At 32.3% G+C, this 25,637-nt stretch overlaps 1 protein-coding gene across 1 annotated transcript; it reads left to right on the top strand.

The window, feature by feature from the left end:
* Window positions 1-22,220: 22,220 nt before the first annotated feature.
* On the top strand, window positions 22,221-23,076 carry ERF5 (ethylene response factor 5). Its single transcript, NM_001330445.2, is given in 1 exon segment — window positions 22,221-23,076. A coding segment is annotated over 1 exon segment (735 nt). The 5' UTR covers window positions 22,221-22,223; the 3' UTR covers window positions 22,959-23,076.
* Window positions 23,077-25,637: the final 2,561 nt, after the last annotated feature.

Here is a 25,637-nt window from a genome sequence, read left to right as displayed (position 1 = left end):
TCAACAGAAATCGAATAGAGGTTAACTTCACAACAGGAGAGAATATTTCAGCATAATCGATACCTTTCCTTTGTGAATATCCTTTAACCACTAAACGAGCCTTGAACCTTCTTTTGCCATATGGTTCAGTCTTGATTATGAACACCCACTTGTTCAGCAAAGCTCTCTTTCCTGCAGGTAACTCAGTCAACACCCATGTGTCATTCTTCTCAAGTGACCTCATCTCATCACCCATGGCTTGCTCCCACTTGATCGAAACCTCCACCTGTAGGCCCTCATCAAAAGACTCTGGTTCCCCCTCATTAATCAGCAATAGATAGTGTAATGAAGGTGAATACCTATTTGGTGCCCTGATGGATCTGGATGATCTCCTTAACACCTGCTCAGGTGTAACTTGCTCCACTTCAGATTCTTCAGTAGGAGTTGGTTGAGTATCTGCTTCGACATCTCTGGGGTTACTCTTCTCCAACTCAACCTCAACTCCCACTTGCTTTGTAATCTCTAGAACCTTTTGCTCTTTGTCCTTGTACAGGACAGACTCATCAAATGTCACGTCACAATGTCTCAGGATCTTTCTGTTCTTGTCATCCCAAAACCTGTAACCAAACAAATCAGAACCATATCCTATGAAGTAACACTTCATAGCCTTGGCATCAAGCTTGTCTCTCTTTTCTGGATCAACATGAACATAAGCAGTGCAACCAAAACTCCTCAAGTGTGAGTACTTGAGTTTTTTTCCTGTCCACACCTCCTCTGGAATCTTGAACCCTGAAGGAACTGATGGTCCCCTGTTGATCAAGTATGCAGCTGTGCTCACAGCACCTGCCCAAAGTGTTTTGGGCAGCCCACAGTGTATCCTCATACTCCTTGCACGCTCATTCAATGTTCTGTTCATCCTCTCAGCAATTCCATTCTGCCTTGCCTTACCAGGAATTGTTCTCATCAATCTGATTCCCTCAGCTGCACAGAATGCCTTGAACTCTATTTGTCATACTCTCCTCTATTGTCAGACCTTAGGCATTTGACTTTCAAACCGGTCTGATTCTCAACTTCAGCTTTCCACTTCTTGAAAGTTTCAAACACATCTGACTTATGCTTCAAGAAGTAAACCCATACCTTCCTGCTGAAATCATCAATGAAGGTAACATAGAATCTGGATCCTCCAAGTGATGATACTAGAGATGGTCCCCAAACATCTGTATGGACCATTTCCAACCGCACTTTCTTTGGCTCTCTAGGAGTCTTTGTGAAGCTTACTCTTTTCTGTTTGCCCATAACACAGCTCTCGCAAAGACCCATATCAACAGACTACAGACCCTCTAATGCTCCTTTCGCAACCACCATCTTCATTCCTTTAGTAGTCATGTGTCCAAGTCTGTTGTGCCACAAACATGAACCAGAAGCACCTTCAGCAACAGCGGCCATGTTTATACACCCTACAGTGGTGTACAAGGTTCCAAATTTGGTGCCACGAGCTACTACCATAGCACCTTTCACGATCTTCCACGAACCTTTCCCAAACTCTGCTGCATATCCCGTGCTATCCAACTGACCAACAGAGATCAGATTTTTCTTAATCCCAGGAATATATCTGACATCCTCCAATGTCCACTGGTTTCCCGAGGTGGTCCTTATGCAAACATCCCCCTTTCCTTCAATCTCTAAGCCTTTATTGTCAGCAAGATATACTTTTCCAAAATTTCCAGATTTGAAGTTTTGGAACAACTCCTTGCTTGGAGACGAATGGAAAGATGCACCAGAATCCAAAATCCATGATTCAACCGGGCTGTTCACACTAAGGATTAGAGCATCCCCAACGTCCTCTGTTGAATTTACAGAATCATTGTCATCACCAAATTTCTGATTCTGTTTCTTCTTTGGCTTTGTACAGTTCGTCTGAAAGTGCCCTTTTTCTCCACAGTTCCAACAAGTCACGTTTGATCTGTTCAGTGATTTTCCTCGATTCTTTGATTTTGATCGACCATGTTGATTTTGGCCTTTCGTCTTACTTCTCCCCCTTCGATCAATGCTAAGAGCACTGCTCGATGAATCTCCCACTTCTCATTTGCGAATACTTTCGCTATGAACAACATCACGGATTTCATCAAACTTCAGTTTCTCAGATCCACGGGAATTGCTAATCGCAGCAACAACAGTATCCCAAGACTAGGGCAAAGATGACATCAAAATCAACGCCTTAATTTCATCTTCGAAATTAATATCCACAGAATTGAGTTGACTCACAATCATATTGAACTCGTTTATATGATCAGAAACGGATCCAGTTTCAGACATCTGTAAATTGAACAATCTACGCATCAAATATTCCTTGTTCATAGCCGATGGTTTTTCATACATGTTTGACAGTGCCTTCAACAGACCGGACGTAATCTTCTCCTTCACGATGTTGAACGCCACGTTTCTTGACAAAGTCAACCAGATCAAACCTAGAGCCTGGCGATCCTTGAGTTTCCACTTCTCATCCGTCATGGATTCCGGCTTCACCCCGATCAACGGTTCGTGAAGATCTTTCTGGTACAGATAATCTTCGATCTGCATCTTCCAGAAACTGAAATCGGATCCATCAAACTTCTCGATTCCAAGCTTCGAACTATCCATCTTCTGTGATCGTGTTGAATCTTCTTAGCTCTAATACCAGTTGTTAGGATCGAATTCACGCACACACACGAGATGAATGAAGAACACAAGAACTTTCAAGAGAAAGAGATGAGAGATCTAGAGAGAGAAAGAGAAAACCCAATATTTCGTGGTAAAACTCCGTGAGTAAACTTTCACGGTGGTGAGGTATATTTATATTAATAAATCAGAGTATTTTTGGTTACAGAGAATAAATAGGAAAACCTAAAATAGAGAATAAATAGGAAAGCCTAAAATAAAGAGTAAATAGGAAAACCTAAAATTAATCAGGCTCCACTACCTAACACTCTCGTGGATCATGAATATTGTCTCGAAGGAGTTGATGACTGGAACTACATATGCGTCAGATAGTCGTAGAGTTTGGGAGAACCTTAAAAAGAAATTTGACAAGGAAAACAGTGTGAGATCTTTTCATCTACACAAGGAAATTACATTCCTTGCTCAAGGTAGCTTATCAGTTTCAGTCTATTTTTCTAAGCTCGGGACGTTTGTGATGAATTTGATTCCCTGATTCCTCCTCCAACATGTAATTGTGAAACCTCAAAAACATTCACTGAGCACATACAAAAACACAGAGTTTTTCAATTTCTCACAGGCTTGCATGATTCCTACTCTAGAACAAAAATTCAGATCCTTATGATGCAACCTCTTCCCAGTTTAAATCAGATTTATGTTTTAGTTATGCAAAAAGAAAGGCAAAGATCTCTTACTAGTGTTGTGCCATCCCTAGAAGTCACAGAATTCAATGCCTTGATAGTTAATAAACCTGCATCCAATCCTAGAATTAGAAAATCTGATCTAGTTTGTGATTATTGCAAAAAAACCTGAGCATACTAGAATTGTTTGCAGAAGATTAATTGCTCACACCAACGGTAGGAACTTTCAGTCATCTAGAGGACATTAACATGATAGGAGAGATTATCAGTCTGACAGATATTATCATGACTATAAACCAAAAATGCAACAACAATTTTATCCAAAGCCTGCAGTCAATTGTGTGACTGAGGAATCACCACAACAACCTGGTAATGACCCTGCAACTCCACTTTTCTCACCTGAACATTACTATCAGATTCAGCAAATGATTCAAAGGGGATCCATGGAACCTGATATCCCAACAACAGCTAGTTTAACAACTGTCAATAATGTGGATCTATCTCACAATGCATCTGGCTCAAACACAGGTACTCTTTTAGCCCTCCTCTCTCATTTAGATAAGGTTCAATGGGTTATTGATACAGGAGCTACTAACCACATGGTTTTAGCCTTCAATATCTTGAAAAAGCCTCAACAATTGTCAAAACATCTTTTAAATTATTTGCCTAATGGTGAGCAAGCTAACATCATACACACTGGTAGTGTAACAATATTGACTTCCCACCAAATTGCAGATGTTCTATACATTCCCAAATTCAAATTTAACCTATTGTATGTTCCCAAACTCACAAAGGAATTACAATGTTTGGTTTCTTTTATCCTGATCATTGTGTGTTTCAGGCCCTCTCCAGTGGCAAGGTATTAGGGATTGGTAGAGAATCATGTCGATTGTATCTTCTCAATGATATAGCTCAATCCATCACACATTTTACTTCTGCTTCTCCTACTATTCTATCTACTACAAAAGACAATACAACACTCAGTACTTGGCACAAAAGACTTGGACACATGCCTATTGCATCTATATTGAAGATGGATAGGTTTTTTCATTTGAAAATAGATAGTACATGTAGTTTGTGTCCTGTATGTCCTTTAGCTAGGCAAACCAAATTATCCTTTCCTCATAGTACTACTCATTCACATGTTGTATTTGATCTTTTACATGTTGATGTATGGAGCCCTTATAGAGTACCTAATGTTGATGACAAAAGATATTTTTTGACTATTGTTGATGATTAATCTAGATTGACTTGGTTGTTTCTTATGAGTTCTAAAGAGGAAAATAGTTGGATGCTAAAATCTTTCTTTTCCATGATTTCTACCCAATATAATTCCACTGTTAAAATTCTCAGATCTAACAATGGTTCTGAATTCATAAACTCTTCAGTTCATGACTTTTTTCATTTTGAAGGAGTCATTCATCAAACTACATGTGTATATACACCTCAACAAAATGGGGTGGTAAAAAGAAGACATAGATACATCCTAGAGATAGCCAGGGCCTTAAGGTTCGAGGCAGCCATTCCTATTACTTTTTGGGGAGATTGTGTTCTTATAGTTGTGCATCTTATCAACAGGATTCCTTCTTCTTTCCTAGAAAATAAGTCACCTTATGAGATTTATTTTAAAACACCTTTTTATTTAGATCATCTTAAATTTTTTGGATGTCTAGCCTATGCAGTTAGTGTTGACAGAAAAGACAAATTTGTAGCTAGAGGATTGCCTGTTGTTTTCCTGGGTTATTCTGCCACAAAAAGGGGTTATAAACTTTATGATCTGCATGCCAAAAGAGTGTTGTTTAGCAGAGATGTCATATTTCATGAATCTGTCTTTCCTTTTAAACCAATGAGCTGACCCTATCTTCCTTGTACTGCAATTTTCTGATGATTTGATAGTTCACACTTCTTCTCTAGCCTCAAATCCCACACCTATACCTTCTTCTATGCCTTTGCCTGAAGCTTCTATTCCTCTACCACCAGGGAACTTAATCAGGCATTCTCACATAATTAAGGTTGCCCCAAAATGGTTTATTGATTATGTGGTCAACACTTGTACCTATCCTATGTCCAACTACTTATGCTATAATTTGCTATCTCCTACCTGTTACAAATGTCTTATTGCTCAAACTTGTGATGTGAAGCCTAAGTCTTACCATGAAGTTGTCAAGGATAATAGGTGATTCTTGCGATGCAGTAGGAAATAGATGTTCGCGAGGAGAATGGTACATGGGATATTGTTGATTTACATCATCGAAAGAATGTTGTTGGTTGTAAGTGGGTGTTTAAGATTAAATATAAGACAGATGGTCAAGTCGAAAGGTTCAAGGCGAGGCTAGTTTCCAAGGGGTTCAATGAGCAAGAGGGCATTGACTATTCACAGACTTTTTCACCAGTTGCCAAAATGGTGGCTGTAAGATATGCTCTTGCTGTTGGAGCTTCTTCTCATTGGCCTATTTTTCAAATGTATGTTTACAACGCATTCCTTCAAGGTGATTTGCAGGAAGAAGTTTACATGCAAATCCCTTCTAGCTTTCACAAAGGTTTTGTACACAAGGTTTGTAGGCTCAAAAAGTCCCTCTATGAACTAAAACAGGCCTCTAGGCAGTGGAACTTGAAGCTAACTGCTACTTTGCTTGATTTGCGCTTCATTCAGAGTCATTTTGACTACTCTCTTTTCACTCTTAATATTGTCACAATTGTCACTATTGTTTTGGTTCATGTGGATGATCCCTTAGTTACTGGATCTAATGTTGCTCTCATTCAGTCCACCAGAACTAAACTTCAGAAGAAGTTCTGGATGAAGGACTTAGGTGCTCTTAAATTTTTTCTTGGCATTGAATTTTCGAGGTCCTCTTCTGGAATTTTGCTAAATCAGAGGAATTATGCCCTTGAAATAATTGCTAATTCAGGGCAAGGGGGAGCTAAACCTGTTTATACTCCTCTTGATTTCAATCAAAGACTCATTTTATGAGTTTGATATAGCCACAGGAAATGATAATGACAAGTTTTTACCTGATTCAATAAGTTATTGAAGATTGATAGGAAGATTACTATACCTAACTATGACTAGACCTGATATTGCCTATGCTGTCCAACTACTTAGTCAATTTATGCACAAGCCAAAAGAATCTCATATGTTGGCTGCACTTAGAGTAATAAGGTACATAAAAAATTCCCCAGGACTTGGTATGCTTATGTCTTCAGCATCATCTCATAGCTTAACTGCATATTGTGACTCAGACTGGGAAGCTTGTCCATAGACCATGAAATCAGTCACAGGTTATATGGTTAAATTTAGTTCTTTCTTAGTGTCATGGAAGTGAAAGAAGCAGGATACTCTCTCGAGAAGTTCTGCAGAAGCTGAATTCAGAAGTATGGCATCCACTCTTGCAGAAATATCTTGGCTGACATAGCTTTTTTAAGAGTTAGGTGTCTCACTTGTGCAACCTACTAATCTGCATTGTGATAGAAAGGCTGCAATTCAAATAGCAACAAATTCAATTTTTCATGAGCGAACCAAACATATAGACATTGACTGTCACTTTGTAAGGATAAAATGCAGCAGGGATTAATCAAGACTCAGTACATAGGAACTAAAGAATAGTCAGTTGACTTGCTCACAAAAGGATTGGGAAAGGCACAACACTATCATTTGCTCATCAAGCTTGGAATGTAGAATGTATTTTTGCCGTTCAGCTTGAGGGGGAGTATTGAGTCCAGTAACGTGGAAGTTAGTTAGGTAGTTATAACTAACTTATGTATAATTAGTTAACAATGGTAAAACAGTATACATTGGAGTTAGTTAGATATATGTATTTAGCATTTTAATTTCAATTCATGTATATAAGCAGACTGTAAGTCATTGTTATATTGTGATATTGAATTAAATGAATCTCTCTTCTCTTCTCTTCTCTAAACACTCTCTTGTCTTAATAGATGATCTAATATCACAACTCTAAATCCATAGTGTAATTTATGGTAGCTGAACTTTACAGATAACCTATCTCATCCTCCGATTGTTCTTGAGCAATATTCCATTGAGAGAAGTTTTTGCTTTTTTTAAAAATCCTTTTTTTTTTTTTTGTAAAATCTTGGTTTGTTTAAATGGAGAATAGACATATTATAGGGTAGATACAAGCACACAAAGCAATTTCATTGGTTGAGAGTCTGCTATGCAGTGAGAGACGCGCACCAACCAGAACAAGTTTTGCAGATGCAAGACTTTTGGACAGCTATAGTTTTTACGGAACACAACTCTCAATTTTGTCTAAAATCAGATCCAACGTTTATCATCAAAACTTTAGACACTCGAACACAACTTAAAATAACACATAGATATGCATGTGAGATATACAAATATACAGAAGGATATACAATCGTATATGATTAAATTGGATAAACAATTACCAAATATAATAGTAATAATTTTGTTTGGAGTGACTCTGATATGATTTTTCCATTTGTAAGGTCAGAGTTAGGGACATTTATGAAAAATAGTTATTCTTTTCGATTTTTACTAATGAAGAAACTAAGTTAATTAAGTTATTTTTTCAAATAGTTGAACCAAATCAAATTTAGAATAAATTAACTCAGTTCATTTTTTTTCACGAAAAATCATGACAGAAGTGATAGTCGAATTGAAATGGTAACATAAAATAAAGTATAATTTACTTAAATAAAAATAAAAAAATTAAACTATTGAATGACAGCTAACGGAATATGAAGTTAATAATCTAAGACCGCTTTATGAAAATAAATATGGTACCACCAAAAAATGTGATAGCTCCTTAATCAAAAGTGTTCAAATTTTGAAAATAATTTTTTTTTTTAATAAAAATAGGAATAATGTTCAAGTACTCTCTTAATCTATGTCCGAAATCTCAGAGATATATTTATACTATATTAAGGTCCTATTACCCCTCTGAACTTATTTTATTAATAATTATTTACCCTTTTTCGACCTACGTGGCACTATCTTGTGGAATCAACGATAGTTGACTTTTTTTTTCCAAACTAGTTCCATGTAGGCTAAAAAGGGTAGAAAATTACTTATAAAATAAGTTAAGGGGTAATAGAACCTTAATATAGTATAATTGTGTCTCTGAGATTTCAGGCATAGGTTGAGGGGGTACTTATTCATTATCCCTAAAAAAATATTTTTTTCAAACGAAGTTACTCTATAGAGCAAGAATATAAATTAATCAAGCTTTAATATAAAAGGTTGAACATCAATTTATTGATCTTTTTTGAAGCTAGAGATAATTTTTTATATATTTCAGGGGAAAAAAACAAAATTCTAGTTTTTTGATGACTTAAATTCGTTTTGCAAAGAGAGTCAACGGCAACAAATAAAGGGAGCATTAATTAATCGTTGGTCCACAGGAAAATGTTTTTAAAAAAGAAAAAAAAAATTGACCAAATATTTCTTCAAGGAAAAGAAATCAAAGAATTGTATAAAATCAGAAGAATATTTCTTAAAAGTAATGAAGTACTCCATGAAATCGGATCACGGCTGTTGAAAAAAACATTGCGGCTGAAATATATTACCCTTATATTAATATATTTTTAATCTGTTTAAAATAAGATAACATTTTTTATTTTTTGCAATTTTTAATTTAAACTTTGCGCATGAGTTTTATGTCATATATGTATAAAGTTTAATCAGTATTTTAATTGTATTTTAAATTTAAGATCATAATATTTAAATTTTATTTTTTAAAAACTTTGTATCAATGCCAAGCAAATTTTTAAGGAAAGGATCTTTGTTATTTTGCAGAAAATATGATCTCACTATGTTGATTAAATGAGAAGTTGCAACTGGTAATTTTTATGTATTTTCGTCTTATTTTATGTGATATCATCTGACATAATACGATATTTAAAGAAAAAAAGAGATATTTAAAATTTATAGTCCAAAACAATTTTTAAATATTATTTGTATATTCGTAAATCGTTTATTTAATATTAATTTTTTACAAAAACTGCTAATATGTTTGGATAATCTTTTAAAATCAGATTATTTTGAAAAGTCCAGGAAAACATTTTTTGAGAAATAGATTGTGTTTGATGTTTAATCAAGTTTTTTCAAAGTATTTTTAAAGTTACTTATCTTAAAAGCTTTTTATCTTTATTTCATTTTTAAAAAAACTATAATTTATTTAGCTTCGACTTAGTACTTATTTTCTTTCCAAGCATGATCCAATACATTACTTTTATAAAATAAATGTTTTTATCATTCAAAATTTGATCAATATACTATAAACTTCGTTTTAAATATTTAATGATAAACAACACAGATCGTTCCGAAATTAAAGCAATTTTAATCCTTCGTTTTAAATATTTAATGATAAACAACACAGATCGTTCCGAAATTAAAGCAATTTTAATCCTTTGCAAGTTGAAGTAGATGTTGAATCATGAACGAAAAGTCAAGTTTTTTGTCTATATTTTATTGTTTTAAATTTTTTATTTATTTCATTTATCTAATTAAATAAAATAATAGAAAGTCGTTGAAAAGTATATTTCAGAAGAAGCAATAAAGTCATCATAAGGTCCTTTAGTCAGCACACGTGCCATGTTACGTATACGTACTTAATTATATATGGGCTTGGATAAGAATTGTTAATGCTTCTTCGCACGTAAAATCTAATTTACTAACACTACAATTCAAAAGGATATAATTAAGGGAAAACATTTCATTCGTATCATCAGTTAAAAATTTAATTTATTTATGTTATTATTTATTTTATAAAATTATTTTTAATATATAATTAATTATAATTCGATTAATCTATTAATTTTTTTAATAAAAAAATAAATTCAATTTTATTTAGAATTTTAAATTTTTTATTTAAAAAATTGACACCTATCCACTTATAATTCGATCATGTCATCAATTTTTTAAATAAAAAAAAGTCAAAAATTTAAATTCATTTTTTTCAGAATTATTATTTTTTAATCAAAAAAATTAATGATGTGGCACGTGTCAAAAATGATTTTGCAAATTATTATTAAAAAATAATGACATGATAAGTCTTTTCTTGAATGATAAAGACATAGATGAGCCAAACTTTTAACTGATGACATAAATAATTTTTTTAAAAAAATTTAATGACATATTTAAGTCTTTTTCCTATAATTAAAATGTCATTACACATTATATTCTTATTTGATTGATGATCTTCGAAAGAATTTCATCGTGTAATAATTGGGTGGTATAGCTATTTTCAGTTGTATATTTATTTTTTTCTTTGCTTCAAAAAATAACAGGACTATACACTACTTTGCAGGTGTTAAAATAGACTTTCCTGGAAATATACACAAGTCAAAATATTTAGTCAAACAAGCAACCATTAAATATCCATTAATTATAAATTCTTATTGAGGAACAGACTAGTAGTACATTCTGTGTGTTTGTTTTCTTATGAAAAGCAGATCATTTTTTTTATGGAAAAAATAAACAAGAAAACTCAATTTAATAGTATGATTTATGGCAAAGAATATATATTTCACATTCAAAACTACTTTAAAAATTGAGATTTAGCAACAGAGTATTTTGTAGCTAAACAATAAAATCTATCATCAAATTTAGCATATTTACATTAGGTACGGACAAAATAGTGATAGATTAGCGATGAAGTTCAGAGCTAATTTCATATTTCTTCAGGTAGTTAAATATAATCATATAAGCTGTTTGAATTTCATTTTCTTACCAATGGTATAACCTCTTATCCTCTAATCATCATCAATCATGTGTGCCAAATGGTAGCTTCCTCCTAATTAAATAGTAGGAAGGCAGAGTTAAATTGTAGTTTTTTTTTCCACCAATTTGAACATCGCATAGAGCACATTCTACACCATTTTTAACCAACTTAAAGTAACATTTTATGTAATTTAAATTAAAGATCTAGAAAAAGATATAATTATCAAAATCAATATATATATAAATGAGGACCATAGAGGAGGTGATGTGACACCTCTATATGGTCTCCATTTGCATTTAGTTTTTTCATCTTTTTTTTTTAAAAAAATAATTATTATATATCATAAAAAATTACTTAAATTTATTATAAATAAATATTTTATTAATGGTGGGTCATTTATAACAAAAACTCTTCATATTTTTTATTTATTTATCTCACTTATAATTAAAAGAGAAACATAATTTATTTATTTTTGACTTTTTTTAATTTAAATTAATTATTTTATTGTAAAAATATATTACTTCATTTATACAAATATACAAATAAATACTTTATTAATGTATGAACATTTATAATTATAAAAAAAATCTATATTTTTTTTCTATTTGTTTATCTCACTTCTAATCATGAAATCATATTATTATTTTGTTACATTTTAAGTATTTTTATTTTTATTTTTGAATTTATTCACTAGGAGTTACTACCTATGACTTGCCTTTCTTTAATTTTTACTTTTAATAATATTCATGACTCTCATAATTTTTATATTCATAACCTCCAATTTAAATTTATAAGTTTATGTGTCTTATAAAATTCCTTTATTTTGCCTATAAATTTATATTAGTTTAATGAAGATTCACTTTCACAATTATTCTTTCTTTTTTCATCATATAAGTTTGATCTGTAATAAAAAAAGTACATGAAGGTAAGAAATACTTCATTGAACTTTTTATTTTTTATTTCATCTATTTTTGTCTATAAATTCGTATTTGATTTGTGAAGGAAACTAACATGTAACCAAAAAAAAAAGTACATGAAGTTAATCAATATATCATTCTCAAGTCCTTTTTTTTCATTTCCTTTATTTTGTCTACATAGATTCATATTTATTTTCATGAAGATTCACATACAAAGTTATAATTTCTCTTCTCCATAATACTTGTTTGTGAATTAGCTAACATGTAACAAAAAAAATATATGAAGGTAAGATATATTTCATTCTTAAGTCTTTCTTTTTATTTTTATGGACTTAGACATGCTTACTTAATATATATTTTTGTGTTTGTATTATAATTTATCAAGTAAGTATAATTTAAAAAATCTCTTTAATTCTTAACAATGTTTTGTCCGTATGCAATTACTTTGTTTATAGTTAGTTTTCTATATATAATATAGTTTGATTATAATATTTGTTAGATTTCAAGAAATAATTATTATTTAGTATTGTTATTACTATTGAAAAGATAATATATAAATATATTAAATATGATTTATATTTTATTCTTTTTTTTTACACAATTATTTTTAATTCGTATATGCTTTTTTTTTATTCAGTTGGTTGCATATTTGAAGAGTTTGGCATATGGATCAAAACATGATGATGGATCTCATTGCAAAGGAAGATGGTACAAGGAAAAAAAATTAAGCATAATTAGAGATTATTTTTTCACTTTAAAATTTATTAGCAACTTAATTACTTTTACTAGAGTTTTTAAAGTTTTAATTTATGTAAATAATTTAGCTAAATGTATTATATTGTCAATACTAATCATTCGATCCTTTAGTATTATATTTTCTCTTTGTTATGAAAAAATAAATAAATATAATTATTTCATTTTAACAACAACAAAATTTATGATGATTAGTTTCACTTTTATTATAAATTATAAAAAGTAATTGAAAAATATATTATTATTTTCATGATGTCATTTTTTGCTTATGTAACAATCTGTCGTCGTTCTATTTGCTTTGAAATGTATTTATAATTTTTATGTAGTCACCAATTATTATATTTTCTCTGTTCATTTTTTGTATTTTCACACCTTTTTTTATTTTTTATTTTACAAATAAAATCAATACATAATTAGTAATACATTTAGTGGCTAATAAAATTATACATTTGAATTATTTATAATTCATGTCTCTTCATCTTACTTGTAAAGTTTAATATTAAATATGAATCATGACTTTATATGCTTCATTTTTCGAAAATCTTACAAGTATTTAAATAATGTTTAAAAAATTATGATAAGCAAATGTAATAATAAAATAAAATAAAATAATTTTATTTGACGAAATCAGAGTTTAGATAGAACATCACTACTCCTAGAAAAGATAGAGAAAATTAAAACATCTAAAATATTTTCAACCTAATTCCAATATATTGTTATTTCAACATATTATACCTTATTCCATTTACTTCACCACAGTGAATATTTTGTTCTAATATATACATATACTAAACAAATAAATATATTTTATATGTTTTTAAAAAGTCTATAATATCGCAGACGAGGAGAAATATAAATATTATCTATATATTCGATACTAACCTAAATATTATATATTTCATATTATTATCTTATAAATATTTCATATAATCGCGCGAAGCGCGAATAGTTTCACTAGTGTGATAAAAAGGGAAAATTCCTTCAACATTACTTCAAACATGTAATGACATGTTTCCGTCGTTAGGGAAAAATCAATCGGAAAAGAATTGGGGTAGAGAACTTTTGAGTAGTGACTTGAAAAATTGTAGTCTAGTCAAGATTTGGACGAAACCTGAGTCAGGTGGTTTAGGGAAATTTGATCATGAATGGGGATTTAATTCTGAATTTGATCACATGGGTAGATAGCTAAGACGTTAGGAAACCCGTACGACTTTACTGAATATAATTTGGGCGATTAGAACTCTCGAAAATGATTTTGGCATGAAGGAATAATTTTTGAACGTCAAGGGTTGAAGATGTGTTGTGGAATGGGAGTTTGTAACTCAAACTCCGAAGTTCTGTCTCCGTGCAAGTCTCTGCGGCGGAATTAATCTCGTCATGGTAGTACCATTCTGGTGGGTTAGGGTCCACTATCGTGGTCCAGTCGTGACTGAAGTTGGGGAAAAAATCTCAATTTCGTTATTTTTCTGCAAACTTTGCTCTTAAGAGTTAGGAGACAATCCAGGATGAGTACTTGAAAGTTTTCCGCGACTTTTGGTGTTAAATGTAAGAATTTTACTTACCTAATCCATTTTTTTGATTCGTAGAACTTAGAGTCTTGGGTAACTATCGATAGGAAGGGTCTTGGCCTGAAGTTAATGGTGGGAAAAGCCCTAATCACACATTAGGATCATGATTTTGGTCTTGGATTTGTTATAATCCGGATAAATTAGACCTTAATTTATTGATCATTGTGTTATATTAATTGTTTGTAGGCTTAGAACAAATAGAATGAATTCGAAAAGGAAAAAATTAAGTGTCTTATGAGGATTCAAGCCTGATTTCGAGGTAGGCGATGGTTTGATTTCCTGTTTGCGTGATGAATATTGATTGATTGCTACATGTATGCATGTGTATGTGAATAGGGAAATAAGAATCGAACCTAATGAAATGATGATGTGTGAATAATACATGTCATTAAACCGCTACATGATTGTATGATTATTGTTCATAATGGATGTGATAATGATTATGATTGTGTTGATTGGATCAGGTGTCACGCTCTGACACATATATTAGATCGAGTGTCACGTTCCGACACATACTTTGGATCGGATATCACGACCCACACACTAATAGCTTGAGTATGGTTTTGATGAGAGGACTGCTTGTGATTGGTTGTTTATGTCTACTTGTCATTGATAATGAAAGAAATTCTGCATATGTGTGTTTATTGTGTTGTGATTGCTCGTAGTATATTGTGCTTATGGGAGTAGTCGTGTGATCCTACCAATATAGTGTGTTGTGTATTGATATTGCACTTGCTTGTTCTTTGTTGAGTACATAGCATCTTCATCGACTACTAAGATACCTCATTTAGGAGATCACTTATCGAGACCGGATTCAAGGGTGAGCCAGTTCTTCAATACTTTCATGAATTTTCTGATATTGAGTCTTCGGACTTACACTAGCTCTTTAAATATTTGTTATGTTTTAACTGTCAGGGTTGTACCCCTTTTCCTTAAACTTGTTGATCTTTAGAGTTTTGGTATATTGACAGTTCTAGGAGTTGTCTTTCGCAAATATTTTGGCAGTTATTTGTTAAACTTAGGAATTTATAGGAATTCCATAATTTTCTTTAGACATTTAAACCTGCTTTTGTATCTTTAAATATATTAGTTTTCATTAAGTTGTGTAGTTGGATTGTAGTAATAGTTCTCCCACCGAAGAATTACTGTGGATATCAATCACGATAATCTGAGTCGTAACAAAACAACTAAATGTTTTTACATTTCATCAAACCACCAAATTTGTCATTAGATTCCTCAAACTATAAAATGCATCTACATTGAATCACAATAACATAACTCGGAATTTATCAAAATTAGTGAGAAAAAAAACTAAATCCACTTAAGTAGCATCGAGAAATTTAGAAGAGGGGCTAGGCTTCGAATAAAAATATTCTGTAATGGTTTAAAGGTTTAAGAACAAGGAAGAGAATGATATACCGATAATTCATCGAATTATGTCACAATAAGAATATAGTCGATTCAATTAAATAACATAAAAATTGATACTTAATGAAGTGAAACTATTAACGGAGGACAAATTTGTTAGGTAGTGGAGCCTGATTAATTTTAGGTTTTCCTATTTATTCTCTATTTTAGGCTTTCCTATTTATTCTCTATTTTAGGTTTTCCTATTTATTCTCTGTAACCAAAAATACTCTGATTTATTAATATAAATATACCTCACCGCCGTGGAAGTTTACTTACGGGGTTTTACCATGAAATATTGGGTTTTCTCTTTCTCTCTCTAGATCTCTCATTTCTTTCTCTTGAAAGTTCTTGTGTTCTTCATTCATCTAGTGTGTGTGCGTGAATTCGATCCTAACAACTGGTATCAGAGCCAGGTTGATTCAACACGATCACTGAAGATGGATTGTTCAAAGATTGGAATCGAGAAGTTTGATGGATCCGATTTCAGTTTCTGGAAGATGCAGATCGAAGATTATCTGTACCAAAAAGATCTTCACGAACCGTTGACCGGGGTGAAGTCGGAATCCATGACGGAGGAGAAGTGGAAACTCAAGGATCGTCAGGCTCTAGGGTTGATCCGGTTGACTTTGTCAAGAAACGTTGCGTTCAACATCGTGAAGGAGAAAACTACGTCCGGTCTGTTGAAGGCACTATCAAATATGTATGAAAAACCATCGGCTATGAATAAGGTATATTTGATGCGTAGATTGTTCAATTTACAGATGTCTGAAACTGGATCCGTTTCTGATCATATAAACGAGTTCAATATGATTGTGATTCAACTCAATTCTGTGGATATTAATTTTGAAGATGAAAATAAGGCGTTGATTTTGATGTCATCTCTACCCGAGTTTTGGGATACTGTTGTTGCTGCGATTAGCAGTTCCTGTGGATCTGAGAAATTGAAGTTTGATGAAATCCGTGATGTTGTTCTTAGCGAAAGTATTCGCAAACGAGAAGTGGGAGATTCATCGGGCAGTGCTCTCAGCGTTGATCGAAGGGGAAGAAGTAAGACGAAAGACCAAAATCAACATGGTCGATCAAAATCAAAGAATCGAGGAAAATCACTGAACAGATCAAACGTGACTTGTTGGAACTATGGAGAAAAAGGGCACTTTCGGACGAACTGTACAAAGCCAAAGAAAAAACAGAATCAGAAATTTGGAGATGACAATGATTCTGTAAATTTAGCAGAGGACATTGGGGATGCTCTAGTCCTTAGTGTGAACAGCCCGGTTGAATCATGGATTTTGGATTCTGGTGCATCTTTCCATTCATCTCCAAGCAAGGAGTTGTTCCAAAACTTCAAATCTGGAAATTTTGGAAAAGTATATCTTGTTGACAATAAAGGCTTAGAGATTGAAGGAAAGGGGGATGTTTGCATAAAGACCACCTCGGGAAACCAGTGGACATTAGAGGATGTCAGATATATTCCTGGGATCAAGAAAAATCTGATCTCTATAGGTCAGTTGGATAGCACGGGATATGCAGCAGAGTTTGGGAAAGGTTCGTGGAAGATCATGAAAGGTGCTATGGTAGTAGCTCGTGGCACCAAATCTGGAACCTTGTACACCACTGTAGGGTGTATAAACATAGTCGTTGTTGCTGAAGGTGCATCCGGTTCATGTCTATGACACAACAGACTTGGACACATGAGTACTAAAGGAATGAAGATGTTGGTTGCAAAAGGAGCATTAGAGGGTCTGAAGTCTGTTGATATGGGTCTTTGCGAGAGCTGTGTTATGGGCAAAAAGAAAAGAATAAGCTTCACAAAGACTCCTAGAGAGCCAAAGAAAGTGCGGTTGGAAATGGTCCATACAGATGTTTGGGGACCATCTCCAGTATCATCACTTGGAGGATCAAGATTCTATATTACCTTCATTGATGATTTTAGCAGAAAGGTATGAGTTTACTTCTTGAAGCATAAGTCAGATGTGTTTGAAACTTTCAAGAAGTGGAAAGCTGAAGTTGAGAATTAGACCAGTTTGAAAGTCAAATGCCTAAGGTCTGACAATGGAGGAGAGTATGACAAATCAGAGTTCAAGGAATTCTGTGCAGCTGAGATAATCAGATTGATGAGAACAGTTCCCGGTAAGGCAAGGCAGAATGGAATTGCTGAGAGGATGAACAGAACATTGAATGAGCGTGCAAGGAGTATGAGGATACACTGTGGGCTGCCCAAAACACTTTGGGCAGATGCTGTGAGCACAGCTGCATACTTGATCAACAGGGGACCATCAGTTCCTTCAGGGTTCAAGATTCCAGAGGAGGTGTGGACAGGAAAAGAACTCAAGTACTCACACTTGAGGACTTTTGGTTGCACTGCTTATGTTCATGTTGATCCAGAAAAGAGAGACAAGCTTGATGCCAAGGCTGTGAAGTGTTACTTCATAGGATATGGTTCTGATTTGTTTGGTTACAGGTTTTGGGATGACAAGAACAGAAAGATTCTGAGACATTGTGACGTGACATTTGATGAGTCTGTCCTGTACAAGGACAGAGAGCAGAAGGTTCTAGAGATTACAAAGCAAGTGGGAGTTGAGGTTGAGTTGGAGAAGAGTAACCCCAGAGATGTCGAAGCAAATACTCAACCAACTCCTACTAAAGAATCTGAAGTGGAGCAAGTTACACCTGAGCAGGTGTTAAGAGATCATCCAGATCTATCAGGGCACCAGATAGGTGTTCACCTTCATTACACTATCTATTGCTGACTGATGAGGGGGAACCAAAGTCTTTTGATGAGGCCCTACATGCGGAGGATTCGATCAAGTGGGATCAAGTCATGGATGATGAGATGAGGTCACTTGAGAAGAATGACACATGGGTGTTGACTGAGTTACCTGCAGGGAAGAGAGCTTTGCTGAACAAGTGGGTGTTCAGAATCAAGACTGAACTAGATGGCAAAAGAAGGTTCAAGGCTCGTTTAGTGGTTAAAGGATATTCACAAAGGAAAGGTATTGATTATGCTGAAATATTCTCTCCTGTTGTGAAGTTAACCTCTATTCGGATTCTGTTGAGTATTCTTGCATCAGAAAATTTGCATCTAGAGCAAATGGATGTAAAAACAGCGTTTTTACATGGAAATCTGGACAAAGAGATCTATATGCAGCAACCGGAAGGATTTGTGGTTCCAGGCAAGGAACACATGGTGTGCAAGCTCACCAGGATCTTGTATGGACTAAAGCAAGCACCAAGGCAGTGGTACAAGAAGTTTGACTCCTTCATGACCAAGAGTGGATTCTGCAAAGCTGAAAAGGATCCTTGTTGTTACTTCAAGAAATACACTGATTCATATGTCTTTCTACTCTTGTATGTGGATGATATGTTGATTGTAGGATCTAGTATGAGAGAGATTAACAATCTGAAGACAAGGTTGTCTGCAGCGTTTGAGATGAAAGATTTGGGTCTAGCAAAGCAGATTCTGGGGATGAATATTTCTCGGGATAGACCTGCTGACACTTTAAATTTATCTCAGGAGTTGTACATTGAGAAGGTGCTGAGCAGATTCAGGGTTAATGATGCTAAACCCAGGACTACTCCATTGGCAAATCACTTTAAATTGTCAAAGGAGCAGTCACCCAAGACTGCCGAGGAGCGTGATCACATGACACTTGTTCCATATGCTTCAGCAGTTGGTAGTTTGATGTATGTTATGGTCTGCACTAGACCTGGTATAGCACATGCAGTGGGAGTAGTTAGCAGGTACATGGCGAACCCTGGGAAAGAGCATTGGGAAGTTGTGAAGTGGCTTCTGAGATATCTGAGAGGTACATCCAGTACTTCACTTTGTTTTGGCAAAGGCAAGGTGACGCTACAAGTTTTTGTGGATGCTGATCTTGGTGGGGATGTTGACTCGAGCAAGAGTACATCCGGGTACATTTACACCATAGGTGGAACAACAGTGAGTTGGATGCCCAGGCTTCAAAAGTGTGTTTCTCTTTCATCTACTGAAGTTGAGTATGTGGCAATAGCTGAAGCTGGGAAAGAGATGATATGGCTGGCAGATTATCTTGAGGAATTGGGCAAGAAGCAAAGCGAGAAGATTCTTTACTCAGATAGCCAAAGTGCCATACAGTTGGTGAAAAATCCAGTCTATCATTCAAAGACAAAGCACATCAGAAGGCGATAACATTTCACTCGCAGGGCAGTGGAGGATGGTGATATGTACTTGGAGAAGATAGAGGGTGCAAAGAACCCGGCAGACATGTTGACGAAATGTGTTGATGTTGGGAAACTGAGGTTATGTAAAACCTCGGTTGGTCTTCTGTAGTTGTTGCTACAGATGTTGCGGTGTGGTAAAGATGTTGATGATGAAGAGATTTTTTTGAGAATGTATTTTTTGGATGACTGAGTCAGTCTCCAAGTGGGAGAATTGTTAGGTAGTGGAGCCTGATTAATTTTAGGTTTTCCTATTTATTCTCTATTTTAGGTTTTCCTATTTATTCTCTATTTTAGGTTTTCCTATTTATTCTCTGTAACCAAAAATACTCTGATTTATTAATATAAATATACCTCACCGCCGTGGAAGTTTACTTACGGGGTTTTACCACGAAATATTGGGTTTTCTCTTTCTCTCTCTAGATCTCTCATCTCTTTCTTTTGAAAGTTCTTGTGTTCTTCATTCATCTAGTATGTGTGCGTGAATTCAATCCTAACAAAATTTTATAAATTATATACACTTATAAAAGATACTTTTGACTCTTTTCTCTTATATTAAGTTAATAATGATCCTTCAGAGAAGGTACCCAAAAAAGGTCACATTCTATAATTACCCGTTAGCATATATATAAAATACTACGTCTTTTTCATAAGAATAAAAAAAAAAGGAAGTCCATTTTCGTATTCAACTTGTGTTAAAATAATATTCACTGATTTAAAAGAAATATTTTCCATATATATTATTGTGCTAAAAGTTACATAGGATCTACTTGTAGTATCTCAGTATTCCACTTCTCTCTTAGATTCTTTATATAAAATAGTAGATTTATGCGATATATTTTATTTTTTGAAAATTAAATAAATTAAGTTTAATTGTAAATTTGTGCATGAAAATTTTGATTTTATTTAAATAAAATTTGTATATTTATAAATTACGTAAAAAATATTGTAAATTATAATAATTAATAATTTAAATATTTATAAAAAGAAATTTCACCTAATCTGTTGAAATGTGAACAATTTCGATTTAGATGTGTTTATATAGTAAGATAAAAAAGATCTCAAGTTTTTCCTCTTGTTCTATGTCCATATATTGTATAAAATCTTTACTTCACTTTATTTGTTATAATTTGATACGTTTGACATTTTCAAATTTTTGTGATCTTATTTTCTATTCTTTTAGATTTATTGAAACGTGTGATTTTAGTATTTCATAGTATTTGTACGACCATAAAAAGTTTTAATAAAAAATATACCAACACACAATTTAGTTAAACATTAATAAAAAAACTAAGAGATCGAGAAGTATTGTAACAATTCAAATTCATCGCGAATGATTAGTTTCATTTTCAAATTATTGACATTTTAAAAAATGTGAGTGTTTATATATATATATATATATATATATATATATATATATATATATATATATATATATATATATATATATATCAGATCTTGCACATAAATAAAATATACCCCTTAAATTTTTGTCAATATGTAGGGATATTTCAATACTTCTTTTCAATTTTTTATTAAAAGTTTTATACTTCTATAAAAGTTTAAACACCAACTTTCTATATTATAGAACAAATAAATAATATATTTAAATTTAGTTAATCAAATAAAAAAAATACTTTTTTAAACTTATTAATAATTCAAAAACGATAATCATAATTTACCCCCAGTTCAAAAATATTGTGGATAGTTATCTCCTCATTAAACAGGATTTAGAAAAAGGGAAAAATAGAAGCAACCTAGAAATACAACTCTTGGTGGAAGAGATAACTCATCCATCAATACCCAACTTTTTTAATTGAAAAACAACAACAAAAGAGACAAACAAACAAAGCAAACATCATCACTTTGTTGTCCCACATCATTTCTTTGAAATAATAATATTATAACATATATTTTCTCCGTTTATTTTTATTTGTCATATTATATTTTTATATCTATAGTTAAATTAGTATCTTAATTCAATATACTAAATAAAAAATTTAAATATTCAAAAATTATACAAAAAATATTATATTTTATACATTATAACTTTTTACATATTAATATTATAAAAAAATATCGTAAAATATTAATCAAAATTTTAATAATTTAATTTTAAAAATAAAAAATATGATAATTAATAATAGACGGGTTAGCAATATTTAATTGGCGTACAACAGTAAAATAAAGGTTTATAAATTACCCCACCCCACATGATGCTTCCTCTCTCCATCTTAGAGGCCTCCTAGGAACCCTCTTCTCAATCTTCAAATTTCCACTCTATATAATCAACCCTCAACACACTCTTTTTCCACTCAACTCACACAAGTTTGAATTTTAACATTCCCTTTAAAGAAAAAAATGGGTTCTCCACAAGAGACTTGTACTTCACTTGATTTGATTAGGCAACATCTTTTTGATGAATCTCTGGACCAGACTTGTTTCTCTTTTGAAACAACTCAAACTTCAAATCTTGATGACATCGCAAGCTTCTTTAATGCTACTTCAAAAACAGAGTATGATGGTTTTTTCGAATTTGAGGCAAAACGACATGTTATCCGTTCAAATTCTCCGAAACAGAGTAACTTGAGAGAACGGAAGCCATCTCTGAACGTAGCAATACCGGCGAAGCCTGTTGTTGTTGTAGAGAACGTTGAGATTGAGAAGAAGCATTACAGGGGAGTTAGACAGAGGCCATGGGGGAAGTTTGCAGCGGAGATTCGTGACCCAAATAGAAAGGGGACTCGAGTTTGGTTAGGAACATTTGATACTGCTGTGGATGCGGCAAAGGCATATGACAGGGCAGCGTTTAAGCTTAGAGGAAGCAAAGCAATATTGAATTTCCCACTCGAAGTTGCAAACTTTAAGCAACAAAATGATGAGACTAAAACAGAGATGAAGTCGTCAGGCAGTAAAAGGGTGAGAGGAGAAACAGAGGAATTAGTAATCAAGAAGGAAAGGAAAATAGAAGAAGAAAGAGTACTCCCAACGGCGGCGGCTCCATTAACACCGTCAAGTTGGTCGACGATTTGGGATGAAAAGGGTATTTTTGAGGTGCCACCATTGTCACCATTATCTCAGCTTGTTATGATATAATTTTGGATTATAAGTATTTGATGAATATGCACCTGACTATAAACTAAGTCTGAGGTGAATTAGGATTATAATTATGTGTCTCTTTGGATCTTTAATCTTTAATAATTTCTTTCATTAAGCGTTATTTAATGTAAATAAGCAATCAATCTTATATTTGTTCAATCTTATAATATAGAAATTTTAGAGCATAGACATTTAATAGGAAGCAGCTTGTTCATTGCACCAATTTTATTCAAAACAATTTTGTGTACTTGCAAGGGATTAAGGGCCCGTTTGGATGGGGTTAATAAAAGCAGTTTTAAAAAAATACTTTTAAAAGTGCTGAAACTTATTTTTAAAAAAATAGTTATACGTTTGGATAAAAGTGCTGAAATTGTTATGTCAAACGTGAAAAGGGAAAAATGGAAGAAAGAAATGTTAGGGTTATTTGGGTAATTTGGAGATTGTATAAAAATATTAAGCACAAAAAGATAAAAATGTGGTCAACTTAAAACAACTTATAAGCTAAAAAAAAAACACCCCTACCCCAGCTTTTAACTTTTGGCTTAAAATAAATTTTTTTAACTTAAAATAAGCTGTTTTGAGTATTGCCAAACAGCTAAATAAGTCAAAAATCAACTTTTAAGTCAGTTTGACCAGCTTTTAAGCTGAGCCAAACAGGCTCTAAGTCCCAGTGAAAGGCTACCTCAGTAAAAATCTCTTTAAAATCTATATTATGTCGTTGTAATCGTAAAAACAGCATCTGGAATTATAAGGAGATTGGAGAGCTGAGCCTTTGACAGAACAAATATACGCACGCTCTATTTGGATACTTATTATTTCATAATAAATTGTATTGTATTGTACTCTATTATAGATACAATATTTGATTAGTTTGTACTATTTGTTGTTGTTTATTAACATTTTTATTATTTGGATTGACGTATAAAAACTACAACTACAGATTTGATCTCTTTTTCTTAGGAAATCTCGATTAGATGAGAGAGATATAAAGCTACGAAAATGAAAATTATTATTGCATAAGTAATGAATTATTTCTTATGAGAAGACTATTTGACTAGACAGGTCTCCTTTACTGGAGGTTCCCACAAAGAAGTCTATCTCTGGCTTGCCAAAAGCGTTTAATATTGAAAATGTTGAATGTATTATACACTGGTAGAATTGCGTAATAAGGCTTTTAACTTGCTTAGTGAATCGATTTAAACTAGAAAATATTGTATGTTTTTGTTGGCAGTGAGTAAATCTTTGATTCAGAAGGTGGAAGATGTAATGAATCTAAAGTGGTCTCTTGGCTTAATGTTCACAATTTTTTTGTCTTTTTTCGAAAAGGTATTGTAATTTATAAATTTACTAATATATCCTTAATTATTTTAGGGTAGGAGATATGATTAGAATTAAATAATATAGGGTAAAAGGTAAAGAAGTATTATGAAATATTATGCTAGAATATAATTGAAAAATAAATTAAGTAACAAGGGAAACATACCAAATCAATTATTCTAAAAAATTTTCATTAAAACGTAACAATAAAATATAACAATATAATATAATACATTTTAAATAACAAAAAGAAATATCACAGATACAATAACTATATAATACGAGAAAATAGATAATAATGATCCATATAAATTATCATATTCAGAGGTCAGAACTATTATTGATACAAAATTCTTGGTACGGCTTTCTATTTTATTGAGAGCTATAATTATATGGATTTTTCAAAAGATGATTGATAGTTAAAATTTTAAGATCTTTATAATATGAATATTTTCCTAAAATAATGGTGAAAACTAGAGAAAATGTTATAAATAGTTGAGCTCTTCGTGAAATAAATTTTTAACCCAGTGAAGATAATTTAAGTGGAGAAAAGATTTGAAATATATTTAAATTTTGATTAAAATTGTTGTAATGATGTCAAACATTGAAAATGATTTTTTGTCCTTGCACTATTTAATAGTGTATTTTAAAGTTTCTAAAATATGGTGAAAATTAAAGAAAATGTTATAAGTAGTTGACCTATTCATAAAATGAATCTTTAACCCATTTTTTAGTGAAAAAATATATTCGAACTTTGATCGAAATTGTTGTAACGATACCAAATTTTGAAAATGACCTTTTACTCCTTTCACCATTTAATAGTATATATTAAAGATATGCATATGTGCCCACATGAACATAAAAAATATTACATAATTATAAATACTAATGTATTCACTAGGCACAAATATACCTTTAAAATACACTATTAAATAGTACAGGGATAAAAGATCCTACATAAAGTTTGGTATCGTAACAACAATTTCGATTAAAATAGAAATATTTTTTAGATACTTTTCCCTTTTTAAGTTGTTTATCTATCTCCGCTACTTTTTCTTCAAATTACTCTTACTAAAAGAACTATAATCTCAACAATTTCTAATAAAATTAATGAGGAAAGAAGTTAAAGTCGTAGTTTTATTCAATGGACGATAAAATGAAGCATACAATTGTTATTAATGACGTGAATATATGGTATTTCCTCTTTGGAGGTTAACGATATAGAATCCGCGTAAATATTTTAAATTCAATTTTTCATGGAAAGAACAATTAATATGAGTTCTCAATTTTCTTTACGTAAAATAAGATGAACATAATAATAAAATCAATCTACTTTTTTTTTATAAAAAAAAAAAGGTT

Source organism: Solanum lycopersicum, chromosome 3, assembly GCF_036512215.1.
Source record: "Solanum lycopersicum chromosome 3, SLM_r2.1".
NCBI lineage: Eukaryota > Viridiplantae > Streptophyta > Magnoliopsida > Solanales > Solanaceae > Solanum > Solanum lycopersicum.
The sequence above is the reverse complement of the archived record's forward strand: the minus strand, read 5'-3'. Positions and strand labels throughout refer to the sequence as shown.